Consider the following 24,416-nt stretch of genomic DNA (forward strand, 5'->3'; position numbering starts at 1 on the left):
TTATTTTACAACAGACCTTATTTTTTGCAACAGAGTTTTTTTTTAAAGGAAACCTGTATTAAGATATGTAAAATATGTAATGCAGGGTTTTAAAAATGCTAGTCCCTTGGCTGATTTTGGCTTCAATATTTGACTTATGGATTTAGAACAACCGGGAAACAAATGAAGTCAAATGCAGACAAAACATCTGATCTATATACTTGTTCAAGGACAGTGGCTTAGAAAGTATGGAACACATGCATGAAAGCCAAGTGAGAAGATTTCCTTAAAAACAGTATACAATTGTTGAAGGGAAATATAAGTATTGCAGTGTAATACTGCCTCATGTACAGAAGGCAGATTCCGAAACTGTACATCAGGGGTCCTCAAACTATGGCCCGTGGGCCACATATATACAGGGGCAGGGCCGCCATGGCTGAGGGACCGGCTGCACAGGAGAGCAGAGTGGTGGGCGGATCCCCGGAGTGCGCTCAGGGCACGTGAGGGGCGGGGCCCGCTGTCAGTGTGCCGGTATCCAGGTGAAGGCCAGAAGGAGGAAGCAGAAGAGGACGAGGTCAGGGGGCGGAGCCGGCCCGCTCCTTTGCAGCCGCCGACGGAGATCGAGGGGGAGAAGGGACACAGGCACCCGTCCTGGAATGATCCTGACACCATCTGGAGGAGCCGCTGCTGGACACTGACACCATTGATGGGGCACTATTCCTCCCACTGACACCAATGATGGGGCACTATTCCTCCCACTGACACCAATGATGGGGCACTTACTCCCACTGACACCAAAGATGGGGCACTATTCCTTCCACTGACACCAATTATGGGACACTATTCCTCCCACTGACACCAAAGATGGGGCACTATTCCTCCCACTGACACCAATGATGGGGCACTATTCCTCCCCCTGACACCAATGATGGGGCACTATTCCTCCCCCTGACACCAATGATGGGGCACATTTCCTCCCCCTGACACCAATGATGGGGCACTGTTTCTCCCCCTGACACCAATGATGGGGCAAGATTCCTCCCACTGACACCAATGATGGGGCAAGATTCCTCCCACTGACACCAATGATGGGGCAAGATTCCTCCCACTGACACCAATGATGGGGCAAGATTCCTCCCACTGACACCAATGATGGGGCAAGATTCCTCCCACTGACACCAATGATGAGGCACGATTCCTCCCACTGACACCAATGATGGGGCACGATTCCTCCTACTGACACCAATGATGGAGCACAATCCTCCCACTGACACCAATGATGGGGTACGATTTCTCCCACTGACACCAATGATGGGGCACGATTCCTCCCACTGACACCAATGATGGGCCACGATTCCTCCCACTGATACCAATGATGGGGCACTATTCCTCACACACTGACATTAATGATGGGGCACCATCTCAGGTACTATGTCCGCAGTCTCTGGTCATCTCTTGTACTATGTCTGCAGTCTCTGGTCATCTCCTGTACTGTGTCCGCAGTCTTTGGTCATCCCTTGTACTATGTCTGCAGACTCTGGTCATCTCATGTACTACGTCCGTAGTCTCTGGTCATCTCATGTACTATGTCTGCAGTCTCTGGTCATCTCATGTACTATGTCCGCAGTCTTTGGTCATCCCCTGCACTATGTCCGCAGTCTCTGGTCATCTCCTGTATTATGTCTGCAGTCTCTGGTCATCTCCTGTACTGTGTCTGCAGTCTCTGGTCATCTCCTGTACTGTGTCCGCAGTCTCTGGTCATCTCATGTACTATGTCCGCAGTCTCTGGTCATCTCCTGTACTGTGTCAGCAGTCTCTGGTCATCTCCTGTACTATGTCCGCAGTCTCTGGTCATCTCATGTACTGTGTCAGCAGTCTCTGGTCATCTCATGTACTGTGTCCGCAGTCTCTGGTCATCTCCTGTACTTTGTCAGCAGTCTCTGGTCATCTCATGTACTCTGTCCGCATTTGTTCATAATTTTTTTTTTTCAAACTGTGGTCCGGCCCTCCAACGGTCTGAGGGACAGTGAACTGGCTCCCTGTTTAAAAAGTTTGAGGACCCCTGCTGTACATATTTAAAGGATTGTTCTAGTAAACTAGTCAGGATAAATTAACAGCCTTCATGTTTACTTTTATATAATATATATATATCTATCTTTATCTTTTTTTAAATCTCACAAATTTGAAAGCAGTTCTGTCTTGCATAAAAGAACATAAAAGTTTGAGTTATCTCCTATTTCTGCAGGCACACAAGTACATTATACAAGCTACAGTATTACATAAAAGCTGGATGCTTACAGAGAGCCAGGCTGCCTTTGTTCAATCCCTTAAAGAAATGGAAAAACAGGAAATGAAAGGTAACCTTTTACATTTTTTTGTGATTTCAGTTAAAAAACAAAGTCAATATTCACATACATTTTTGACAGCTAGTCAATTTGTGAACACACTGAAATGTTTAAAAAAAAGAGTATTAGCTTTTTCATAGTTGCACAAGTTGAATTCTCTAAAGGCACAGTTCACACAGAGTCTGATAAATATAGGAAATCAGATTGTAGCTGTTATCAACATAAGTCACAGTGGACCAAAAACAGTGGCACACTGTTCTAAATTGTCATGACGAGTCAGTTATTTTTGTTCAACCAGTAGGCTGAATGAAAAACTGACCTGATTCCTCTGACCACACATTTGAAATAGATGAGAGAATCCTCTCAGCAGAGCTATTGGATTCTGACAGTGGGGAGACTTCTCCACTGTCAGAATACACTGATCAGCATTGCAGGCTATAGCCTGCAGTACTGACTGATCAGGGAATATCTGACAAACATTCATGGGGTGGAGAGCTGGCAAGCAGATGCTGCATGTGGATCTTGTTCCAACAAGAAGCTTGACAGGTTTGTCTCTAGGATGAAGGATTCGATGGGAGATGCCCTGATAGCACTGTGGGATCAGTATGCTCTGATGTATGTCTTTCTTTCCCTGAAGCAATTACATCATCTACTTCAAATGATCGAAAACAAGGGCATTCCAGTCATTCTCCTAGCTCTGGATTAGCCTGCAGAGTGGGGTACGTCAACCTTATTTTACATTGTGACTCTCTAATCCCAATCGTTGTTAAAAGTATTTTATACTTAAAGTTACAACCATACTTAATTATACTTTCCCCAAGATTTATCATTGCATATGGAAAGCTTTTTTTGATTGTATGAGACTTTGGGGGTTTCTCTACATGCCTTTTCAGTGAGCCATGTTCTTTCCTTCCAATGCTCTTGTGATAGTAAACTTGGGTGATCTAGCGGCATGTGGGTGAGGGGATGAACCAGAACTGTGTACTATAATCTCCATGGACAGTTTGGGGCAAGGGGTTGGACTGGATTTCTTCATTCTTGATTCTGGCAAGCAGCCTAGAAAACAACTTGAGGAGAGAGAATGCATAAGTCAGCTTGTAGCAATCCCACTGGCCTACAGGAGCATTCTCTGCCTGTGCATTGAGCTCTGAGCTTGCAACCAGGAGACAAGCTTTCCAGCTCTTCACTCCAGAAATGTAAACAGCTGAATAAGCTGGGACATGTTTCTTCCTACAGGTCAGAATAAACCACACATCCTTTGCAGCTTCAGAGCTTTTTGTTTCCCCTTGTGATCCACTGCCTTGGCATTGGCTGATTATACTGGATAGGATGACCTGTCAGAAGACCCATTCAGTGCAGGAGAATCAGCTTAGTTGCACACAGATCAGGGGCAGACTGACAACTCATGGGACCCCCCGGCAATAGAGGATCCACCCGTGTCCTTGCCCACCCAAAAAAGCTTATAAAAAAGGTACCAGGGGCATTTCATGGGGCCCCCTACTGACCCCGGGACCTCGGGCAGCGCCCAAGTACTCGAATGGTCAGTCCGCCCCTGACACAGATCCACTCCCTATAACCTCACAAACACCCCCTTTCCTCTCTCTGATCATAATCTCATCACCTTCACAGTGTCCTCATCTTCAAACACCTGTCTCTCCAAGCAGCAAACAATTACCTGCAGAAACCCTCACAACTTGAACCCTGCTCCTTTCCACTCTGTAACTGATTGCCTCTATGACAGAATCTCTCCTCTGTCCTGCCCTGACCTGGCCACTGCTGTCTACAACAGTTTGCTTTCATCCACGCTAGATTTACTTGCTCCTCTAACAACGTGAAGCATCAGGCCCGACCATTACAACCTTGGCAGACTGACAACGCCAGAAATCTTAAACAACATAGTTGTGCGCTGGAGCAATTGTGGCATAAAACCAAATCTCACCAAGCTTTCACCCTATATAAATCTGCTTTCTTAACATACAATTCCTCCCTCCATGCTGCCAAAGAAGCCTACTTTGTCACTCTCATCAATAGCTTGTCATCCATTCCTCGTCATCTCTTCTCCACTTATAACTCTCTACTTTCTCAACCTCCACCCAGTACCTCACTCACTGCTTACGAGATTGCAAATCATTTCAAAAACAAGATTGATGCAATTCGTAGGGGCATCTCCGCTACACAGACATCCATCCCACTTAGCATACCTTATACTAAACCTCCCTCAACACTTTCCTCTTTTGACCTTGCTACTACCGAAGAGGTCACTAAGGTTTTCTCAGAAGCCCATCTCACTACCTGCCCCCTGGATCCTGTCCCCTCTCAACTACTACGGTTACCCTCTTCTTCCATCCTATGCTCCCTCACTCACATCTTCAATTTCTCCCTCTCTAACGGTGCCTTCCCATCTCCTCTAAAGCATGCATACATCAATCCCATACTTAAAAAGCCCTCCCTGGACCCCACCAACCTGAACAACGTAAGACCCATCTCCCTGCTCCCGTTTACCTCTAAACTCTTAGAACGCTTAGTCTACAATCGCCTGAGCTCCTTCCTCACTGACAACAACTGTCGGGGATCGCCACGCCGCTGGGCTCGGCGCAGGCGCAGTACTCCGCCCTGTGCAGGGACGCGGGCGCCGGGACCTGGCCGACCGCGGCAACCAGGTTCGCGCATGCGCAGTAGAGACCACGGGCGCACGCCTGGCACCAATGACAGCGCAGGGCGGGATATTTAAACGGCCCTGAGCTGTCATTCAGTGCCTTCTGGTCTCTTTGAATCCTGTGTACCTGTGAACCTGTGGAAGTAAGTTGCTGACCCGGATTGTGCCCTGACCTTGCTGTTTTCTCCTGTTCTTGACCCTTGCTTGCCTGACCTCTCTCCTGAATGCCCCCTATTGGATCTGACCTGCTGTTGCTGAACTGGCGTGTGACCCGACTATTCTTTGCCCGCTGCTCTGTACCGCACCATCCCCATAGTTACCGACCCGGCTTGTATGACCTTGCACTTGCTCAGCCATCCATCCCTCTCAACGGGGTCTCCAGACCTCCTCATACCTGGCTCTCTCCCATGGGAGCCCCTGGCGAATACCCCTACCACTGACGGGTGTCCTCAGTAGTCACGACCTGGTCCCAGGGTACTCCAAGTCCATCCCCACCATCAGGGGCCCTGGTGAACAAGTACTCTGGGGCTTAGACTCCGTACGCTGGGAACGTCCGATCAGTGGAGTGCTAGTGGTACCGCCGGGCAGTCCCTTACAGTACCAGAAGGCCATGACTGAGCCTAGAGGAGGTCCCTCCCCGCTAGAGGAAATTTGCAGGCACCTAGCTAATTTGACGCAGGCCGTAACGGCCCTGCAGGACAGATGTATGCAGCTGGAGAATCGCTTCCAGACTTGCTCTATTTCTGACCCTGCCCCACAGGCCCTGGTTTCTGCACCCCCGGCCCTGGTAGCTCAGGAGCCAGTCTCAGGGGCTTCCGCCCCGCTCCATATGGCGGAACCCCGAGTACCCTTACCGGAGCGTTTTCACGGGGACCGCACACGCTTCCGGTCATTCCGTGATTCCTGTCTCTTGTTCTTTGAGCTAAAACCCCGATCCTTTCTGACCGAAAATGTGAAAGTAGGATTCATCATTTCACTATTGCAGGGTGAACCCCAGGATTGGGCCCACCGGTTAAGGGGAAACAATGATCCTCATCTGGGATCGGTCAATAGTTTTTTTGAAGCAATGGCCATCTTGTATGATGACCCACAGCGGGCAGCCTCTGCCAAAGCGACCTTATATGCGCTCCGACAGGGCCGGCGGGCGGCAGAGGAATACGCCTCTGATTTCAGGCGGTGGATGGGGGACACACGCTGGAACGAGTTTGCTCTGTTGCACCAGTTCCGTATGGGGCTCTCCGATCCCTTGAAAGATGAGCTGGCCCGGGTGGAGGTTCCCGAGTCTCTAGAAGACCTTATTGCCCTGACAATTAAAATTGACCGAAGACTGCGGGAACGCAGGCTCGAGAGGTCCGGCCAGGGTCGCGGAAATACCTGGGGTCCATTCCTAGGCCCCAGCCAATCAACCCAGCAAAGCATCCAGAATCCACCACCAGGAGACGTTCCGGAACCTATGCAGCTAGGCCTGGCGAGGCCTAAATTACCACTGGAGGAACGCCAGCGCAGACGAGCCCAGAACCTCTGCCTTTACTGCGGTGAAGCTGGTCATATGGTGCGATCCTGCCCACTGAAAATGAGTTAGTGCACCCGTTCTTCTTCCTTGTCTGTTAGCAATACCTGTCCTTCGCAATACTTAGTAGTGCCCCTCTCCTTTCAGCTTCCAGAAAGGACTGTGGAGGTGACAGCCATAGTTGATTCGGGGGTATGCAGCTGTTTCCTGGATTTCGATTTTGCTCACCAGCAGGGTATCCCTCTCCAACACAGACAGAAGGGCTTCAACATCTTTTTGGCCGATGGTTCCCAGATAAAATCGGGGGTAGTTAATCAGGAAACTCCCCCCATTGCCACTACCATTGCCAACCAGCACCAGGAATTCCTCCGCCTGGACGCTATTGCGTCACCCCTTTTCCCAGTCATTCTGGGGCTCCCATGGTTACGGGCCCATAACCCCCAAATTGACTGGGAAACCGGGTCAATCTCGTTCCCTTCCCCATACTATCGGGAACATTGTCGCACTTCGGGCCCCGCAGGGCCCCGAGTTCTCCTATGCTCCGAAGGAGACTCTGATTTGAAACAGGTTATTCCCGCAGTCTATCATGGGTTCCTGGATGTGTTCAGTAAGCGGGGAGCCGATACCCTGCCCCCCCACCGCCCGTATGACTGTCCAATCGACCTGTTACCAGGCTCTGAAATTCCTTTTGGGCGAATTTTCCCCCTATCTGAGCTTGAATTGGGGGCCCTAAAGGAATATATTGAGGACAGCCTCCAGAAGGGATTCATCCGCCCCTCCACTTCTCCAGCAGGAGCGGGAATCTTCTTCGTGGAGAAAAAAGACAAAACCCTGAGACCTTGTATCGACTACCGGGAGCTGAACAGGGTCACGATCAAAAATCGTTACCCGTTGCCATTGGTACCAGAACTGTTTCAGAGCCTAAAGGCTGCGGTTATATTCACAAAACTTGATTTAAGGGGGGCCTATAACCTGGTACGCATAAGAGAGGGGGACGAGTGGAAAACGGCTTTCCGTACCCGGTTTGGCCACTTTGAATACCTGGTCATGCCATTTGGGCTGTGCAATGCACCAGCCACCTTCCAACATTTCGTGAACGACATCTTCAGGGATTTTTTGGATGTCTTCGTTATCGTCTACTTGGACGACATACTAATTTTTTCACCCTCCCTGGAGGATCATAGGATGCATGTGGCAAAGGTATTGGGGCGGTTGCGGCAGCATGGGTTATATGCCAAGGTGGAGAAATGTTGCTTCGAGCAATCTAGCATCACGTTTCTAGGCCTGATTATCTCCACTGCGGGGGTCGCGATGGACCCTCAGAAGGTCTCTGCAATTTTAGATTGGCCTGAACCCACGGACAAAAAAGGCGTCCAACGGTTTATATAGTTCGCAAACTTTTATCGGAAGTTCATCAAGAACTTCTCGGGTCTGGTCTCCCCCATTACTCAACTAACCAAACTTGGAACCCGGTTCAAATGGACACCGGAGGCTCAAGAAGCCTTCGAAGCTCTGAAAAAGCTATTTACCTCGGCACCCATTCTGGGCCATCCGGACGCGGCCCTGCCCTACATCTTGGAGGTAGATGCATCGGAGAATGCGGTAGGATCCATCCTGTCTCAGAGGAAAGGCACCAAAGAATTACTCCATCCCGTAGCATTCTTCTCGAGGAAACTCACCTCAGCGGAGAAGAATTACGATATCGGTGATCGAGAACTGTTGGCTATCAAAGCAGCGTTAGAGGAATGGAGGTACCTGCTGGAAGGTGCCTCACACCCCATATTGATTTTTACAGATCACAAGAATCTGGAGTATCTGAGGACTGCCAAGCGTCTACGCCCACGGCAGGCAAGATGGGCCCTGTTCTTTTCCAGATTTAATTTTCATATTACTTACAGGCCCGGATCTAAAAATACGAAGCCTGACGCGCTATCTCGTATGTATGAGGACTCCGAAGAAGAACTGGTACCCGACACTATCTTGTCTTCAGGGAACTTCTTGGCGCTCCAGACGGACCTTCGCTCCAAGCTAATAGAAGCATCTACGGCCACATCAACCCCAGTTGGGGTATCCCTCCAGAACAAGGGGGGACTCCTGTGGAAGGAAGATTCAATCGTGGTACCTGAGGAAGTCTGGACCCTGGTTTTGGGGCATTGCCACGATCACCCGCTGGCAGGACACTTTGGCCCAGTCAAGACTCTGGAGCTTCTCCGGCACTCATTTTGGTGGCCAAACATGGCTAAGGATTGCAAGCGCTACGTGAGATCCTGTACCATCTGCCAGAAGAGCAAACCATCGAGGAGCAAAGCCTGGGGGCTGTTGCAACCTTTGCCGATTCCCGAACGGCCTTGGCAGAGGATCGCGATGGACTTCATAGTCGAGCTCCCACCTTCGCAAGACCACACAGCAATTCTTGTGGTCATTGATTGCCTATCCAAAATGGCTCACTTCATGCCACTAAGGAAGACTCCGTCAGCAGCGCGAATATTTATCCAGGAGATCGTTAGACTTCATGGAGTACCTGAGGACATTGTCTCTGATCGAGGGGTCCAATTTACATCTAAATTTTGGAGGGCTCTGTGCAAGGCCCTGGACATCAAGTTGTCCCTCTCCTCTGTGTTCCACCCTCAGACCAACGGTCAGACCGAGAGGACGAACCAGACCCTGGAGCAATACTTGCGTTGCTACACGTCTTTCCTGCAGGATGATTGGTTGTCACTCTTACCCCTGGCGGAGTTCGCTTATAACAACGCAAGCCATTCTGCAATGGGGCAGTCCCCATTCTTTTCTAATTATGGGTTTCACCCTGTTTTTCTCCCTGATTTGGTCTCTGAATGCCCAGTTCCAGCGACGCAGGATGCATTAACCTTCTTCTCCGCTAATAACAAAATACTCCAGGAAGCCATCGCTCGGGCCCAAGAGGACAATAAGAAGGCGTTTAACAAGAAACAAAGAGGGGATTTGGAGTTGCGGCCTGGGCAGAAGGTGTGGTTGGCCACAACCAATTTAAAGATGCTTTGTCCCTCGAAAAAATTGGGACCTAAATTTGTGGGGCCTTTTCGGGTAAAGCGGATGGTCAACGAAGTAGCATATGAGCTTATCCTTCCGGACACGTTCAGAATTCATCCAGTCTTCCATGTATCCCTGCTGAAGCCAGCGATCCCAGATGCCTTCCCAGAACGAGAATCCAGACCCCCGGAGGCCATAACTGTCGAAGGACAAGAGGAATTTGAGGTGGAAACAATCCTTAAGTGCCGAAGAAGGGGGGGCCAGACCCAATTCCTAATTAAGTGGAAGGGCTATGGTCCAGAGGACAATTCCTGGGAACCAGCTCATAATGTCCACGCACCTAGACTAGTCCGGGAGTTTCTTCGCGATCACCCGTGGTGGAGAGATCGGGTGGGCATCCGGAGGTTGCCCGTAGGGGGGGGCAATGTCGGGGATCGCCGCGCCGCTGGGCTCGGCGCAGTCGCAGTACACCGCCCTGTGCAGGGACGCGGGCGCCGGGACCTGGCCGACCGCGGCAACCAGGTTCGCGCATGCGCAGTAGAGACCGCGGGCGCACGCCTGGCACCAATGACAGCGCAGGGCGGGATATTTAAACGGCCCTGAGCTGTCATTCAGTGCCTTCTGGTCTCTTTGAATCCTGTGTACCTGTGAACCTGTGGAAGTAAGTTGCTGACCCGGATTGTGCCCTGACCTTGCTGTTTTCTCCTGTTCTTGATCCTTGCTTGCCTGACCTCTCTCCTGAATGCCCCCTATTGGATCTGACCTGCTGTTGCTGACCTGGCGTGTGACCCGACTATTCTTTGCTTGCTGCTCTGTACCGCACCGTCCCCATAGTTACCGACCCGGCTTGTATGACCTTACACTTGCTCAGCCATCCATCCATCCATCCCTCTCAATGGGGTCTCCAGACCTCCTCATACCTGGCTCTCTCCCGTGGGAGCCCCTGGCGAATACCCCTACCACTGACGGGTGTCCTCAGTAGTCACGACCTGGTCCCAGGGTACTCCAAGTCCATCCCCACCATCAGGGGCCCTGGTGAACAAGTACTCTGGGGCTTAGACTCCGTACGCTGGGAACGTCCGATCAGTGGAGTGCTAGTGGTACCGCCGGGCGGTCCCTTACAACAACCTTCTTGACCCTTTACAGTCTGGCTTTCGCTCACTACACTCCACTGAAACTGCCCTACTAAAACTCACTAATGATCTACTAACTGCTAAAACCAATGGCCACTACTCCGTACTCTTACTACTTGACCTCTCTGTGGCTTTTGATAAAGTTGACCGTCCCCTCCTCCTAAAAAAACTCCACTCTCGGACTGCTAGGGAGATCACCGCAGCGGCTGAACAGCTCCGCCAGACTTACCTCCAGAGCCCCGGCCTGTGCTGCCCTGCGGTTCCCATAATTCTTAAAGCCTGGGGGGAGGTTCATATACAATGTGAGCAGTCGTTTGGAGTGATACTTACCTGGAGGATCTGTGAGAGGGATCCTAACAAACGCTTTGACTCGCAAGGGTCGAATCCTTAAGGTGAGAGGCTGATTCAGCCGGTGTTCGGATGATCTTCTGCTCAACTATCAACTCACTTCTATATACAAATATCAGCACGAGTGTTTTGTGTTCACCTGAATGTGATCATTTTTATTTTGGACTTTATATACACGGAAATATATGTTGTTTGTGTGCAGGTGCACATATTGAGTTCACATATATGCACGTTTGGATCGTTTCACTTTATGGGGTTTATATATATATGTTAGTGCACATCACCAATCTTGTCTCCAAACATCACCTAAACCGTCCTCTCTGCTCATTGCACAACCTCCTGCTCTGTAGCTCCCTTGTCTCCTCCCATGCTCATCTCCAGGACTTCTCCAGAGCTTTCCCCATCCTCTGGAATTCTCTACCCCAATTTATCAGACTATCGCCTACTCTGCTCACTTTTAGACGATCTCTGAAAACCTATCTCTTCAGGGAAGCCTATTCTTCCCTCAGCTAATAATGGAATCTTCTACTCCTACCAGTCCATCCCCCACAGTTACTACCTTTTTATACCACTAGCCCCTCCCTTCTAGATTGTAAGCTCCAAGGAGCAGGACCCTCCTAACCCTCTTGTATTGAACTGTATTGTTGCTGTACTGTCTACCGTTATATTGTAAAGCGCTGAGCAAACTGTTGGCGTTATATACAGTAAATCCTGTATAATAATAATAATAATGATCCAGAATGTTGGTCGGTAACTGGGACTCCTCTGGGGATCAACATACCTGTACTGACAGCGTGCCCAACCTCCTCCACATAAACACACCTGTGGAGGTTAGTGGTAGAAACACCAGAGATGGGCAAAGAACAGATGTAGAATAAAAAACAGAGCATTCTGGCAAATGTTTACAGGAATCACAAAAAATCTCCAGGCAAAGACTTCCTGGGGGGGACAGAAACCACCCCCTTAGGCTTATCACCAGGTTCAAGCATACTGACACAGCACAAACTGTCAGGGAGAAAAATATACCCCCTCCTGATCTTCAAGTGCTCACTGGCTACTTGGCAAAGGTTATTCTCTGGCTTTTTATGTCATGACTTACATGTCATATATTCAGACTTTGTTTCTGTCCACTGGAGATCTTTGGATGCTAATTATCATTTTTTGTTTTAAAAAAGGCATTTGTTTTAAGTAAAAGCTAAACATTTTTTTTTTCCTTTCAGCTGTTTGCCTTTATTTTTTAGGTAAACCCATAAAAGCAACCCAGTAGTATATTAAGGTGCTGTTACTAAACAAAAATGACGTGTAAACAAAACTACTTACAGTTACAGAAAAACGCTGCACCAAAAACAGAGTGTTACAAATGTGCATTAATACACAAGCTATCTATCCTTTTCTAATAAAAGAACATTGAGAGTAGTCTGTATGCAACAGGGATATGCTAAAAGTCACTTCGTTTCCAATATAGCTGGTCACAATTTCCTTAGCAAACAGGACTCAAAGCATCTTGGAAGTCTCTCTCTTTCTTGTACTGCAGTTTTGTCCGACATGGTATATGTGTGTGTATGTGTGGGTGTGTATATATATATATATATATATATATATATATATATATATATGTGTGTATATGTGTGTGTATATACAGTATATATATATTTGCACAATGTTCAGTAATAAGTTGCATTGCAGTTATCGTGAAACATCTGTCTGACCTGTAGAGGATCATGCAATTCAGAAATCCATACAACTTATTTATGTATTGAATGTTCAGCCAAATACTGAAAAACTCATTCATATAATCAGGAAAATCAAACATATCTCCAGTGCATCTGATTTGCATATAGATTTATTCATGAGGATGTTTGTAGTCTTGGCTCACAGATGTATACAAATGTATTAATTATGAAGTGCTGAAGAAGTGTGTCATCAAGGATACACTTCGGAAATGATTTAAGACAGTTTGAATGAAATAGTGCAGATGTTGCCCAGTAAAACCATTCAATTCTTTTTCTCCCTGTTCTCCCTTTTTTGTACTCCATCCCCTTGGTGAGCAAAATACTGGTTCTCAATGCTTAAAGTGTTACTAAACCCAGGACCCTGCAATCACTATATCTGGTCTCCCACAGTACACAGAACATGGAAGTACAATTATTTTAGTGAATATAACCTGCTAAATACCTTTTCTCATCAGTAGTTAGAGCAGTCTTGTGACTTATAAGTGTTCAGTAGAGCACTGGTTAAAACTTGTAGGAGGAGTTTTTTTTCTGCTCTAGGAGGATGCAAACCCCCCTCATCTCTGTTTGGACAGTGCTGATTGGCCCTGTGCTGATCACATGCACTCTCTCAAGAAAAAAAAAAAACCTCTCTAGCAATACACACTAACGTGAGCATGTGCAGAATGGCTATGGTTCAGTCTGTCTTATCAGGAGATAAGACGTGGATATTTGACCTAGAGGAGGATCAAACTGCCTTTTTACACAATGCAGAGGTTTAACCCCTTAGGTTGCACAGTGAGTATAACAAGCATGCTTTACTGCATATACAGACTGATTTTACTGTTGTGGGTTTAGTAACACTTTAAGGGGAATACAAATGTTGAACAGGAGGATAAGAGGAGATGTTGAATAGGAGAGTGCATAGTGAATAATATTTTGACAGTTGGCTGCGAGATATAGTTGTTGATTTCTTGCTGAATGTGGGGCAGTGTAGTGTAAGACTTACAAGGGGGTTGAGGGCAGGTCAGGGACTACAGCATATGTATAATTGCATTAAAAGCGCACTTGCATTTTTATATACACAGGAGCTCCAAGACACTTGAACTCTAAGTAAAGCAGTTAATGTGCGTGTGCATTAGCCATCACGTTGCTTACCTAAAACATGCTCTGTTTTGTTGTTTAGTGCCAACAGTGATTATAGATCCAGTCATTACTGAACCCATGTAGGTTCAGTAATGTCCCTGACCTTGCATTACTTTTTCTTAAGAAAAGCTCTCAAACTTGAGCACGGCAACCAGTTGTGTAACTGGCCTTTGTAGTTCTCAGTCTACAGGGCTGATTTCATGCATAGAGTAGGTGAATCCTTTCTAGGTTGTCCCTGCCCATAAATTCTCATCTAACTTGATGGGCAGTGCATGCAAATTACAGCCTAGTCCTGCTCTGCTGGACCTTACAGCACACTGTACACTACCCACAAGCCCACTCACTAACCTTAGAGCATGGGTTGAGTGCCTCTCATCTCCCCCATCACTCTCCTCATCCCATTCTTCATCCCCCTGGACTTCCACAGTAAGAAGAAGACCTTCACACTGGATTCTCTAACCAACTTTAGCTGGTCTCACTGGCCAGCTGGAGGGGAGACAGATTGATTTCCAACAGAAACACTGTGGCAGTACTGTAGTCTGAGAAGCTGAGTGCAGGGGCAGACTGACAACTCATGGGGCCCCCGAGCACTAAGAGATAATGGGGCCCCCTGTGTCCCTGCCTATACTCAAGTCCTACCCACACAACACCTCACCTACATATTGCAGCTCAGCTGCATAGAAGGAGCATGTAAATATTCACCACAGCAAAGCCTGCATGAATGTTCCTGGCTTCTTTCTGTAGAAGCCACTGGGAATTTCCAGGTTTAAAGATGGCTGACATGTGGAGGGAGTGAGAGAGAGGGGAGTGAGTAAGTGGGTGTGAGAGGAGGGATGAGAGAGAGAGAGGAGGAAGAGAGAGAGAGAGGAAGGAGTGTGAGAGGGGGGTGAGAGAGGGGAGTGAGAGAGGGGAGTGGTTTAAATTGCGCTTTAAACATGGGCATGGCTTAAAAGGGGTGTGGTTAAATAGTGTCGGAGGTGATTTACATAATGCAGAATGTGGTAATGTTAAATAGGGAATGTACAGGGTGTAGTGTATGACAGTGGGTAGTATGTACAGGGAGCAGAGTGTGGAGTGTATGGAGTTGGGTAGTATGTGCAGGATGGTGTCAGTAGGGCAGTGGACGGTGTCAGTAGTTCTTTATTTCTATCATTATTATTATTATTATTTTTTTCAGTTTTATAATTTTTTTACAATTTAATGTTATTATTTTTATCATTTTTTCAAAATGCTTTTGGGTGGCCAGTGGATGGTGTCAGTAGAGCAATGGAGTGGGTGTCAATTTTTTAAAAAATTTTATTATTTAAATAATAATTTTTTTTACAATTTTTTATTGTATTATTTTTACAATGATTTTGGAGAGGCAGTGGACAGTGTCAGTAGGGAGTGAACAGGGTGCACTAGTATACTGTATGTTGAGCTGTGATTAGATTGGGATGAATATACAGAACCTGTACCCCCTTATATCATACATCCCTATCACAGTCCCCCTTACATCAGATGTCCCCACCAACTACTACCATAGGCTGATGGCACAAAACTAAACTTCTTTGGCTGCACTCATGAATGCTATTGCTGGAGGACAAAATAGGAATGAGGAGGAGAGGAGGGAGAGAGATTTGGGAGAAGGAAGGAAGGAAAGGAAGGAAGGAAGGAAGGAAATAAAGGAAGGAAAGAAATTAAGGATTGAAGGAAAGGAAGGAAGGAAAGAAATGAAGGGAGGAAGAGAAGGAATGGGATGGTGGAAGGAAAGGAGAAAAGAAAGCAAAGGAGGAAGGAAAGGGAAGGAAAGGATAGAGAGCGAGGGACTGTATGGAGGAAGGAAGGAAATGGATGGATGAAGGAAGGAAGGAAAGGTGGAGAGGAAGGAAGAAAAGAAGGAAGGAAGGGTGGAGAGGGAGTAAGGAAGGGAATGGAGGAAAGAAGGAAAGGAGGGGAGGGAGGAAAGAAGAAAGAAAGGGAGGGAGTGGAGGGAGGAAGGGAATGGATGGATGAATGATGGAAGAGGAGGGAAGGAAGGAAGGGGTGGGAGGAAGGAAAGAAGAGGATGGAGGAAGGAAGTAAGACAGGAAGGAAGGGATGGGCTGGAGGAAGGAAAGGAAAGAAGAATGGAAGGGAATGGATGAAGGAAGGAAGGAATGAAGGGAATGGATGAATGGAGGAAGGAAGGAAGGGGAGGGAAGGAAAGAAGGGGTGGGAGGGAGGAAGAAAGGAAGAGGATGGAGGAAGGAAGGAAAGGAATGGGATGGAGGAAGGAAAGGAAAGAGAGAGAGGGAATGGATGGATGGTGGAAGGAGAGGGAGGAAGGAAGGAAATGGATGGAGGAAGGAATGAAGGATGGGGAGGGAAAAAAGGAATGGATGAAGGAAGGAAAAAAGGAAGGAAGGAAAGGTGGAGAGCGAGAAAGGAAGGGACAGGATGGAAGAAGGAAGGGGGGGAGAGGGAAGGAAGGGAGGAAGGGAGGAAAGGTGGTGAGGGAGGAAGGAATGGATTGGATGGAAGAAGGAAGGGAAGGAAAAAAAGAGAGGGAGGGAATGGATGAAGGAAGGAAGGAGGGGAGGAAGGAAGGAAAGAAAGGGAAAGGATTCACGTGGATGGTTTCTGGCTTACTGGTACATTAAGAAGCATCACAGAGCGGCGGCCATCTCTGTAGGTCTGGACAGCTTGTTTGTTTGATGCATCCACGTGGTTGTGTTAGCTTTGTCTTATTTAGTTTTAAATAAAATATACTACACTATATACTTCTATCTGGGCTCTGTGGTGTGAGCTCTTTCCATCTAGGACTTTGGAATTGATGACCAGGAATTGAGACGCAGGAATGATTACGGCAATTATGATGCATGCAGTTGTAATTTAACCCTCTGGTGAGTGCATACGGGTGGAGGAGTGCACATTGCTGGTGGTGCTGAGAATAAGAATTTTGGCCATCTCTATCTCTTTGCACTATTTAGACACTATTCAAAGTTGGATATGCCCTTTAATGAATGGACTTTTGAATTTTATTGTCATCACTATTTTCATTATATTTTATTGAATTATCACTTTTCAATTCTGAGGATTGGTACATATGATATATAAATTGACACTGGAATTGTTTTGCACATATATTATGCATTGATGATCTTTTATGTATGTGTTTACACTTTAGCACTGCACTATTTTTTTTGTTTATTATTTTCCAAGGTTGGTGTGTCACACTTTTTTGTGGCAGCAGCTTTTTTCCAGAAGCGCTCACTTATATATATATTTCTTGGTGCATTTCAGTTGCGTTTTTATCCACTTTCATGCTGCTCCATTGCAAAAACACAGTAAAAATGCATCCCTTTAATCCTATGGTTCTTGTCACACCTGTCAGTTGCATTTTTAAAAGTCCTGCTTGCTACATTTTTGGTGCCAGTGGGGTGCATGTTAGGACTCTTTCACACTGTTCAGTATTTGATCAGTTTTTTAGTTGAAAAAAATCAGAAGATTTTTTGCTTTTACAGCGTTTTTGCAACGGAGCAGTGTGAACACAGCCAAAAACAAAACTGACCATGTAAAGAGTTCCTTAAGATGTAAAGGGATGCATTTTTCATGCATTTTTCTTTCACTTTTTTAAACTGAAAAACTGACTAAAAACTGATCAGTGTGATAGAGCCCTAAGGATAATTCACATCTTTCAGCTTTTACATTGTTACCATTTCTGTCACACATGCTTCCTCCAAGTGCAAACATTGCCTGTGTCTACTTCAAATATAACAACCTGGTGAAATGTAGAACCTGGTACTGAAAAAAAGAAATGCTTCTTTTGTTACTTGAGAGATTTATTATAAAAACCTGTGAACACAACTCAAGTTACAAATTAACATATTTTTATTTTGTTGACCGTAACATTATGTAACATTTACAACAACTGCAGGATAATATAATCTGAAATGTGCACTCAGTATAATTATATGAACTGATAGAATTGTGAACTTTTTTTCTGGTTATTCTGACATTTAGGAAAAAGGTAATGTAACAGTGCCACCTACAGTGCCATTTATACTTAATGCATTTTTATTAGACTAAATACCAGGGCTAAGATTGTGTGCATGCAGGCAATCTAGCTGCCATACTACATGGTGACTATGGGGTCAAAATATGCATATAGGCACCCATCCCTGTGTTTTTATTGCATGCCATCCAGAGGATTTACTACATTCCTGACCAGGCCATTTTTTGCAATACGCCACTGCTTTACTTTAACTGATAATTCTGCAGTCATTCAACGCTATACATAAATAAAATTGATGTCCTTTTTTTCCCACAAATGGAGCTTTCTTTCGGTGGTATTTGATCACCTCTGTGTTTTTTATTTTTTGTGCTATAAACAAAAAAAGACTATTTTGAAAAAAAAAACAACAATGTTTTTGACTTTTTGCTGTAAAACATATCCAATAAAAAAAATTTAAAACAAATTTCTTTATACATTTAGGCCAAAATGTATTCTGCTACATGTCTTTGCTAAAAAAAATCCCAATACGTGTAAATTAATTGGTGTACGTGAAAGTGATAGCATCTACAAACGGCGGTATATACTGGAATTTTCATTTTTTTTTTTTTATACTAGTAATGGCAGTGATCAGTGATTTATAGCGGGACTACGGCGAGCTTTCTGACACTGGGTGGGAACTAGCTGCCACTGACATCCCCAGTGACACTAATAATATTGACTCTGGGCAGGAAGGGGCTAACATCCGGGGCGATCAAAAGGTTAACAGTGTGCTGTGTGTGTTTACTGTGTACTGTGTTTTACTCTGCTGTACAGAGAGATACAAAACAGCATGTCCACGCTGACAGGAGAGATCTGTGTTGTTTACATACAGGTCTATCCCCTGTCAGTTTTCCCCGACGATTGCCAAGTGCCGGCCGAGAATCACCGGCCAGGACCCCGTGATTAACATCCCTAGGCGCCACTACCGGCGCAGGTTGGGTTGCGCGTGCCCCCTACTCGGAATTGCAAATCATGTATTTGTATACATGATTTTGCATGGCCCTGCCGTCCTGTAGCAGTACTTCTGCTATAGGGCAGCGGGCAAGTGGTTGCCAGTGCATGCTGTGAAAGAAAAGAGCAGTTCTAAGCAACAACTAAAATCATGTAGTAAATAATAAATTGTATCCCGAAAAACTGAAAATTAGCTATTCAGAAATTCCACTCATGTAGTTAGAAGAGATGTATGACAAATGCTAGGCTCAAATTCTTTCTCTTGTATTTTTCTCCAATTCATATGATGTCCAGGAATCTTTTATGTCCTTGCAGCTTTCATCAGACTGAGAAGATCTTCAATACTAAAATCACACAAAGAGAGTGCATTGGCCTAGTGCAACACCGTTAATCAATTTGATAAACTTTTATTGACCTTTGAGGAAGAGAGCCTGTCCCTCAAAATATGTTAGTGGACTTGCTCCTACTGCATCCCGGGGGGGCAAGTTTGGGAGAGGATGATATGCATGTGATTTTACGCCTTTTGTATTTTAATACTCTTTTTAATATTAAATTGATGTCTGAAGGTATTGCACTAGGCATGTGTGTCCTCTGTTTTTTGTGAACTGCAGCTAAATTCAGCAGGCTTTTGGCATTACTCTTGTGCAGCACATGGCTCTGGGCTTTTCTGTCTCTTGCACTGTAAACCACACATGGAGTTGTTTAGAAATATGGATCACACAGGCTACATTTTACAGCCTTAAAGTGGTCCTAAAGTCATAACTTTTTTTTGTTAATGCATTTCCTGCATTAAGGTAAAAAATGTCCCACCACTTGTTGTGCCCCCTCCCCCCCCCCATCCCTAAACATTTATGGGAGTCCTCTCATGATCTACTGCTGTCCTGTCTGCCTCATCCCGGTCTCACAGAAGACTCTGAGAGCAGTCAGTCTGTGTGTGTGCCTATGGACAAACACCGCTCAGCTCGGGAATGCAACTGCACAGGTACCCATCAGCACACGGCTTGCTGAGACAGTTCTGGCGAGGGACCGAAAAAGAGGAGTTAAACCACTGCTTCGTGCAATATCCTTGCACAGAACAGGTAAGTATAACATCTTTTTTATTTTAATAAAAAAAAATAAAGTACCACAGCTGGCCATACACTATCATATGAAATTTCTTGTTATAAAAATGTTGATTTTCTAACTGTTAGTGGGGTCAAAACAAGGTGTGCTTTTGACCACAGTTATGAGAAAATTTGAGGGAGCAGGATAGAAAATTTTTCTGAAATGAATTTCTTACAGTGTATGTGATTTTTGATGGTAAAAGCACACAGAATGTTGAAGTACGACTTTCGTATGACTTTCAAGTAATCAGAACTGCTGAAAATTGTCATACAAACGTTTGTACAAGAATTTTGTAGCGTATGGCCAGTTTTAGATTTAGGTCCTTTAAATAATAATTACAGCTGCAGATATACTGTAGTGGTTTAGACAGCAATACAGTCAGCTACACAAGATAAATGACAGGGTGAAAATTAAAGCCACTCAGCAGGTGTTTCCGAAGAGTGCATGAATTTAAAATGTGATAGGAGTTTATTTTTAACAAGGCTTGGGAAAAAATATTTTATTCTGGGGAGAAATTAATAAAATCATGTCATTCGAAAGAGAAGAAGACTTAAAAGCATTGTGTGTGTGTTTTTTTTGTTTAATCAATACATTATATTACAGTAGATCTAAACACTAACGTAATGATATATAGGGGTAGTTTTATAAAAGAAAATAGACTATGTACTTTGAAAGTTCATTTGCACTCTGCAGGGGAATTCATTCCAGAGCTTGGTAATTGAGCTTCCCTTTGCAAAGAATATACAATTACATGCAAGGAAAAAAGAAAAACAGCAATTTTGCTTGCATATGATGGAGGATGGGAATCAGTAGAGCTTCCTCTCATTTACTAAACTGTGGAATGGCATTTTTTCTTAAAATATGGCAGCTATTTCTGATCTTCGTTCACTCTTCATCTTCAGCTAAATATCATGACTCTGAACTAGCTTTCTAATTGTGACAATCCTGAAACGTCTGCTAAATGTGTCAACATGGCCAGTTGTATTTTTAACCAGGGGAACATGTGAAAGGGTGACAACAGAGGAGCACAATGGTTGAACAGTTGTCACACCACAACAGGGAATGTCTGAACAATGAACTATGGCACTGTCACCAGATATTATATTATGAAAGCCATATATTAAACTGAAACCTATTAAACTTATTAGTGATTCACTTGGAGATACTCCTTATGGACATGCTTACCCTGTATTCTGCATCCTATTTTGTGGTACCCCACTGCTCCACAGGGAAATACATTTACATGTAGCTATAGTGCAGACCAGGTGAAAGGGAGCCAATGCATTACTTCATACAAATTGTCCAAAATGTACTCTCATGCATCACCCCTATGTTGGCAACAATGTGGGAGTGTGGGAAAGCTACTACATGTCCTATGGGAATGTAAATCCATCCATAGTTTTTCGAAGGCCGTTTTCACCTTAATCTCACATGTAACAGTGGTACTTATATACCCCACTGCTCATTTGGTGTTACTAAACCTTACTATAAATACTTTCCCTGTCCAATATAGAATCATCATATCTCTCATTTTAATTTCAGCTAGATATCATAGCTAATGCATGGAAATCCACTAAAACATTTAACATCTCAGATGTTACTAATAGAATTAACACCCATTATATTTATGAAAGGTCCTTTGCCAATTCATCACATTCTAGTATGAAAACTTTCAATGCCAAGTGGTCTTGTTGGGACATTATATATAAAATATAAGAACTTTATGGTGGAATAATATGACTCCTATATCCATGTTATCTTAATACATGGTAAAAGTGGATGCTGATATATTTGTGGAATTGTTACCTTGCTTAAGTGTCTAGCTCTAGCTCTGCAGCTAACTGGACTACTACAATAAACATGTCATGAGACAAATTCATGAATGGCTCTAATTGTGATTCACGTGAAGAATCTTATGGTTGAAAGATTGGACACTTTGCCAGTGTTTCACAGAGTTCACAGGTGGGAAGATTTTACTTCCACAGTGGAAGGTTCCAAAGAGTGTGTGTGTGTGTGGGGGGGGGGGGGGATTCTGTTAAAGTTTGCCTCTCTCTAGGTCACAGGCATCCTAGACCTGTGAGTTGAAACTGTGGTTTTAAAATGGTACAAATCAGAGTTCAAAACTCTCTACCACCTCACGTTTTCTTCTTTCAAATCAACCAAAAACTGCCCAAGCACAGTTAGATTTGAAAAATTTCCTAAACCACCTTTTTTCCCAGTGAGTAGTTGTACCACTATCAACACAAGACAAGACACCCTTTGAACCTGTCAGGGATATTCCCCTAGAGGATTTATCATGCAAAGTAGCCTGTTTGGTCACTATCACATCTGACAGATGTGTTTCTGAACTGGTGTCCCTTTCCTGTAAACATCATTTCCTTATTCTTCACAATGGCAAGGTTGTCTTATTCCCAAGATTATCCATTCTTCCAAAGTGGTCTCAGCATTCCACTTCACGTTGCACATTGTACATTGCCCTTCTATCTATTGCCCAGCTCCTAGGCATCCAAAGGAAATATCTCTACATTATCTGGACATAATCAGAGCCATTAGAGTATACCTCAAGGCTACTGCTCTAATCAGATGAACGGATTCCCTCTTTATCCTGTTTTCTGCACCTCTCAAGGGATACCCTGCTTCAAAGTCCACCATTGCATGATGGATACAAAATCTGATTGCAAAAGCCTACTTTCTCACTGAGAAATCTCCTGCACTTCTACGCAACCATTCAACCAGGTTGGTGACTGTTTCATGGGCATTTCAGCACCAATTCTCAGTAGTCCAGTTGTGTAAGGCTTCCACCTGGTCTTCTAGTGATACTTTTTCAAAGTTTTACCAGGTGGACATCCAATCTTCTTATGCAGCTTTTAGCTGCAAGGTTCTCTAAGCAGCTCTCTGAGGTTGGGTCTTTTGTACCTTGTTGTTTGGTCTGTTGGCACAGTACTGTTTGCCTCATTGTTGCCCATGCATCCTATTACTTGCTTGGAGACCATGGTGTATGAATATTCTGCTTTGTCCTGTACTGTACAGTTAAGAGGAATTTTGATTTACCTGTAAATTCCATATTTTGGATTAAAGTACAGGACACAAGCCAACCTCCCTTCTATGCCTTGGTTTACTCTTCATTGCTTGCTGCAAAACTGAGGACTGACTGAATGGGATGGGGATATAGGGGATATCAGATTCACTCTCTGAATGAACACATTTTCTACTCCAGCAGTCCTATATCTGGTCATAATAATCAGTATTTTTTCACACCACATTCTAGTGAAAGTTCATAAGATTACACTTAAAACTACCTAATCTGCTATCTTAATTGTTCTGTTTTGGGTGGAAGTCCAATAGAAGTTGCAAGAATGTACAGTATGAATAACAGAACATTTAACTGTAAGTCAAGTTTATTATTTTTTAAAATAGTTGTTAGATGACCTCTACTGCCAGATCTTTTTACAAGCTTTATAGACATGTTGATTTTTGCAAATGCTCTTTGACTGATGTTCAAATGAAGAACAGATCATGCTTGAAATCATTGAGACCAAGGCCACTAACAAGGCCATGAGTGTAGCCAACTAAAGATTATTTATTAAGGCAGTAAAAGACAACTGGCAAAGCATTGTAACCAGTTAGATTTCATTTTACTAAACTTAGGTGAGTAAAAAGTAAATTCTGATTGGTTGGTATTGCAAACGTTTATTTGAACATTGCATTTACTTATTGAATAAACCTTACAGAAGTAATAGCAAGGGAGAACTTTATTGTTGTTATTGGCCTATAGCTGTTTAAAGTGAATTCTAAGTGTGTTGCACTTAAACCCCCTTCCCTGCCCCCCAGCGATGCAACATACACAATCTCCCTCCCTTGCTGGACTGCACATTTGCAACTGAGTGCATTATTTTAAAAAAACTGCTATTAGGTAGGTACGAACCATTTATCCACTGTAAAATACCTATATAAGCTGCAGTTACTGACCTTTCTTTACTTACTGCTAGTTGCCCTGCTGTTATGCTGACCCTTTTGCTTCAAAAACGTACCTAGAATAAATATGCAGGTCAGGATTAGTGATTTATTTTTGGACTTTCCCAAGCTGTTCTTTGGCTTAGCAAATTGACATAGAATGCTAGGCAATTTGCATTTTTAGCAGCTGCAAACCTTTTATTGCTTACTTTAAAAACAAAACATACATCGGTTTAATTAACACAATGTATGCAGCAGCAATTTGTTTTCTCAGAATAAGAAATAAGGTAAAATAACTATACATCTATTGTCTTACAAAAGGAAATTGCTAGCTGTATTTGTTCTCAAGGTTGTTATTTGAACTTGCTGGAGTAAACCTCGAGAGATTTCCACATAAAGCCTGTGTAGCTGATATTTCCCTTCTATGTGCATTCATTTGGTAAGATTTCTTATCTTATCAAAAATAATGATTTTAAAAACAATGAATGATATTGTAACAAAGTTAGTATTCAAATGCAAACCCTTGTTAATGAAAATATATTTTACAAAAATCTACA

General features: G+C 44.5%; 1 protein-coding gene across 1 annotated transcript in view; it reads left to right on the forward strand.

The window, feature by feature from the left end:
• Positions 1 to 24,416, forward strand: part of ADGB (androglobin) — a 387,180-nt gene that overhangs the window by 309,072 nt on the left and 53,692 nt on the right. The window contains exon 29 of the mRNA XM_089694277.1: positions 2,225 to 2,336. Coding sequence (XP_089550403.1) covers positions 2,225 to 2,336 — 112 coding nt within the window. The remainder of the gene's footprint in view (positions 1 to 2,224; positions 2,337 to 24,416) is intronic.

This window comes from Staurois parvus, unplaced genomic scaffold (genome assembly GCF_062004578.1).
Source record: "Staurois parvus isolate SC_StPar_1 unplaced genomic scaffold, SC_StPar_1.0 ptg000657l, whole genome shotgun sequence".
Lineage (NCBI taxonomy): Eukaryota > Metazoa > Chordata > Amphibia > Anura > Ranidae > Staurois > Staurois parvus.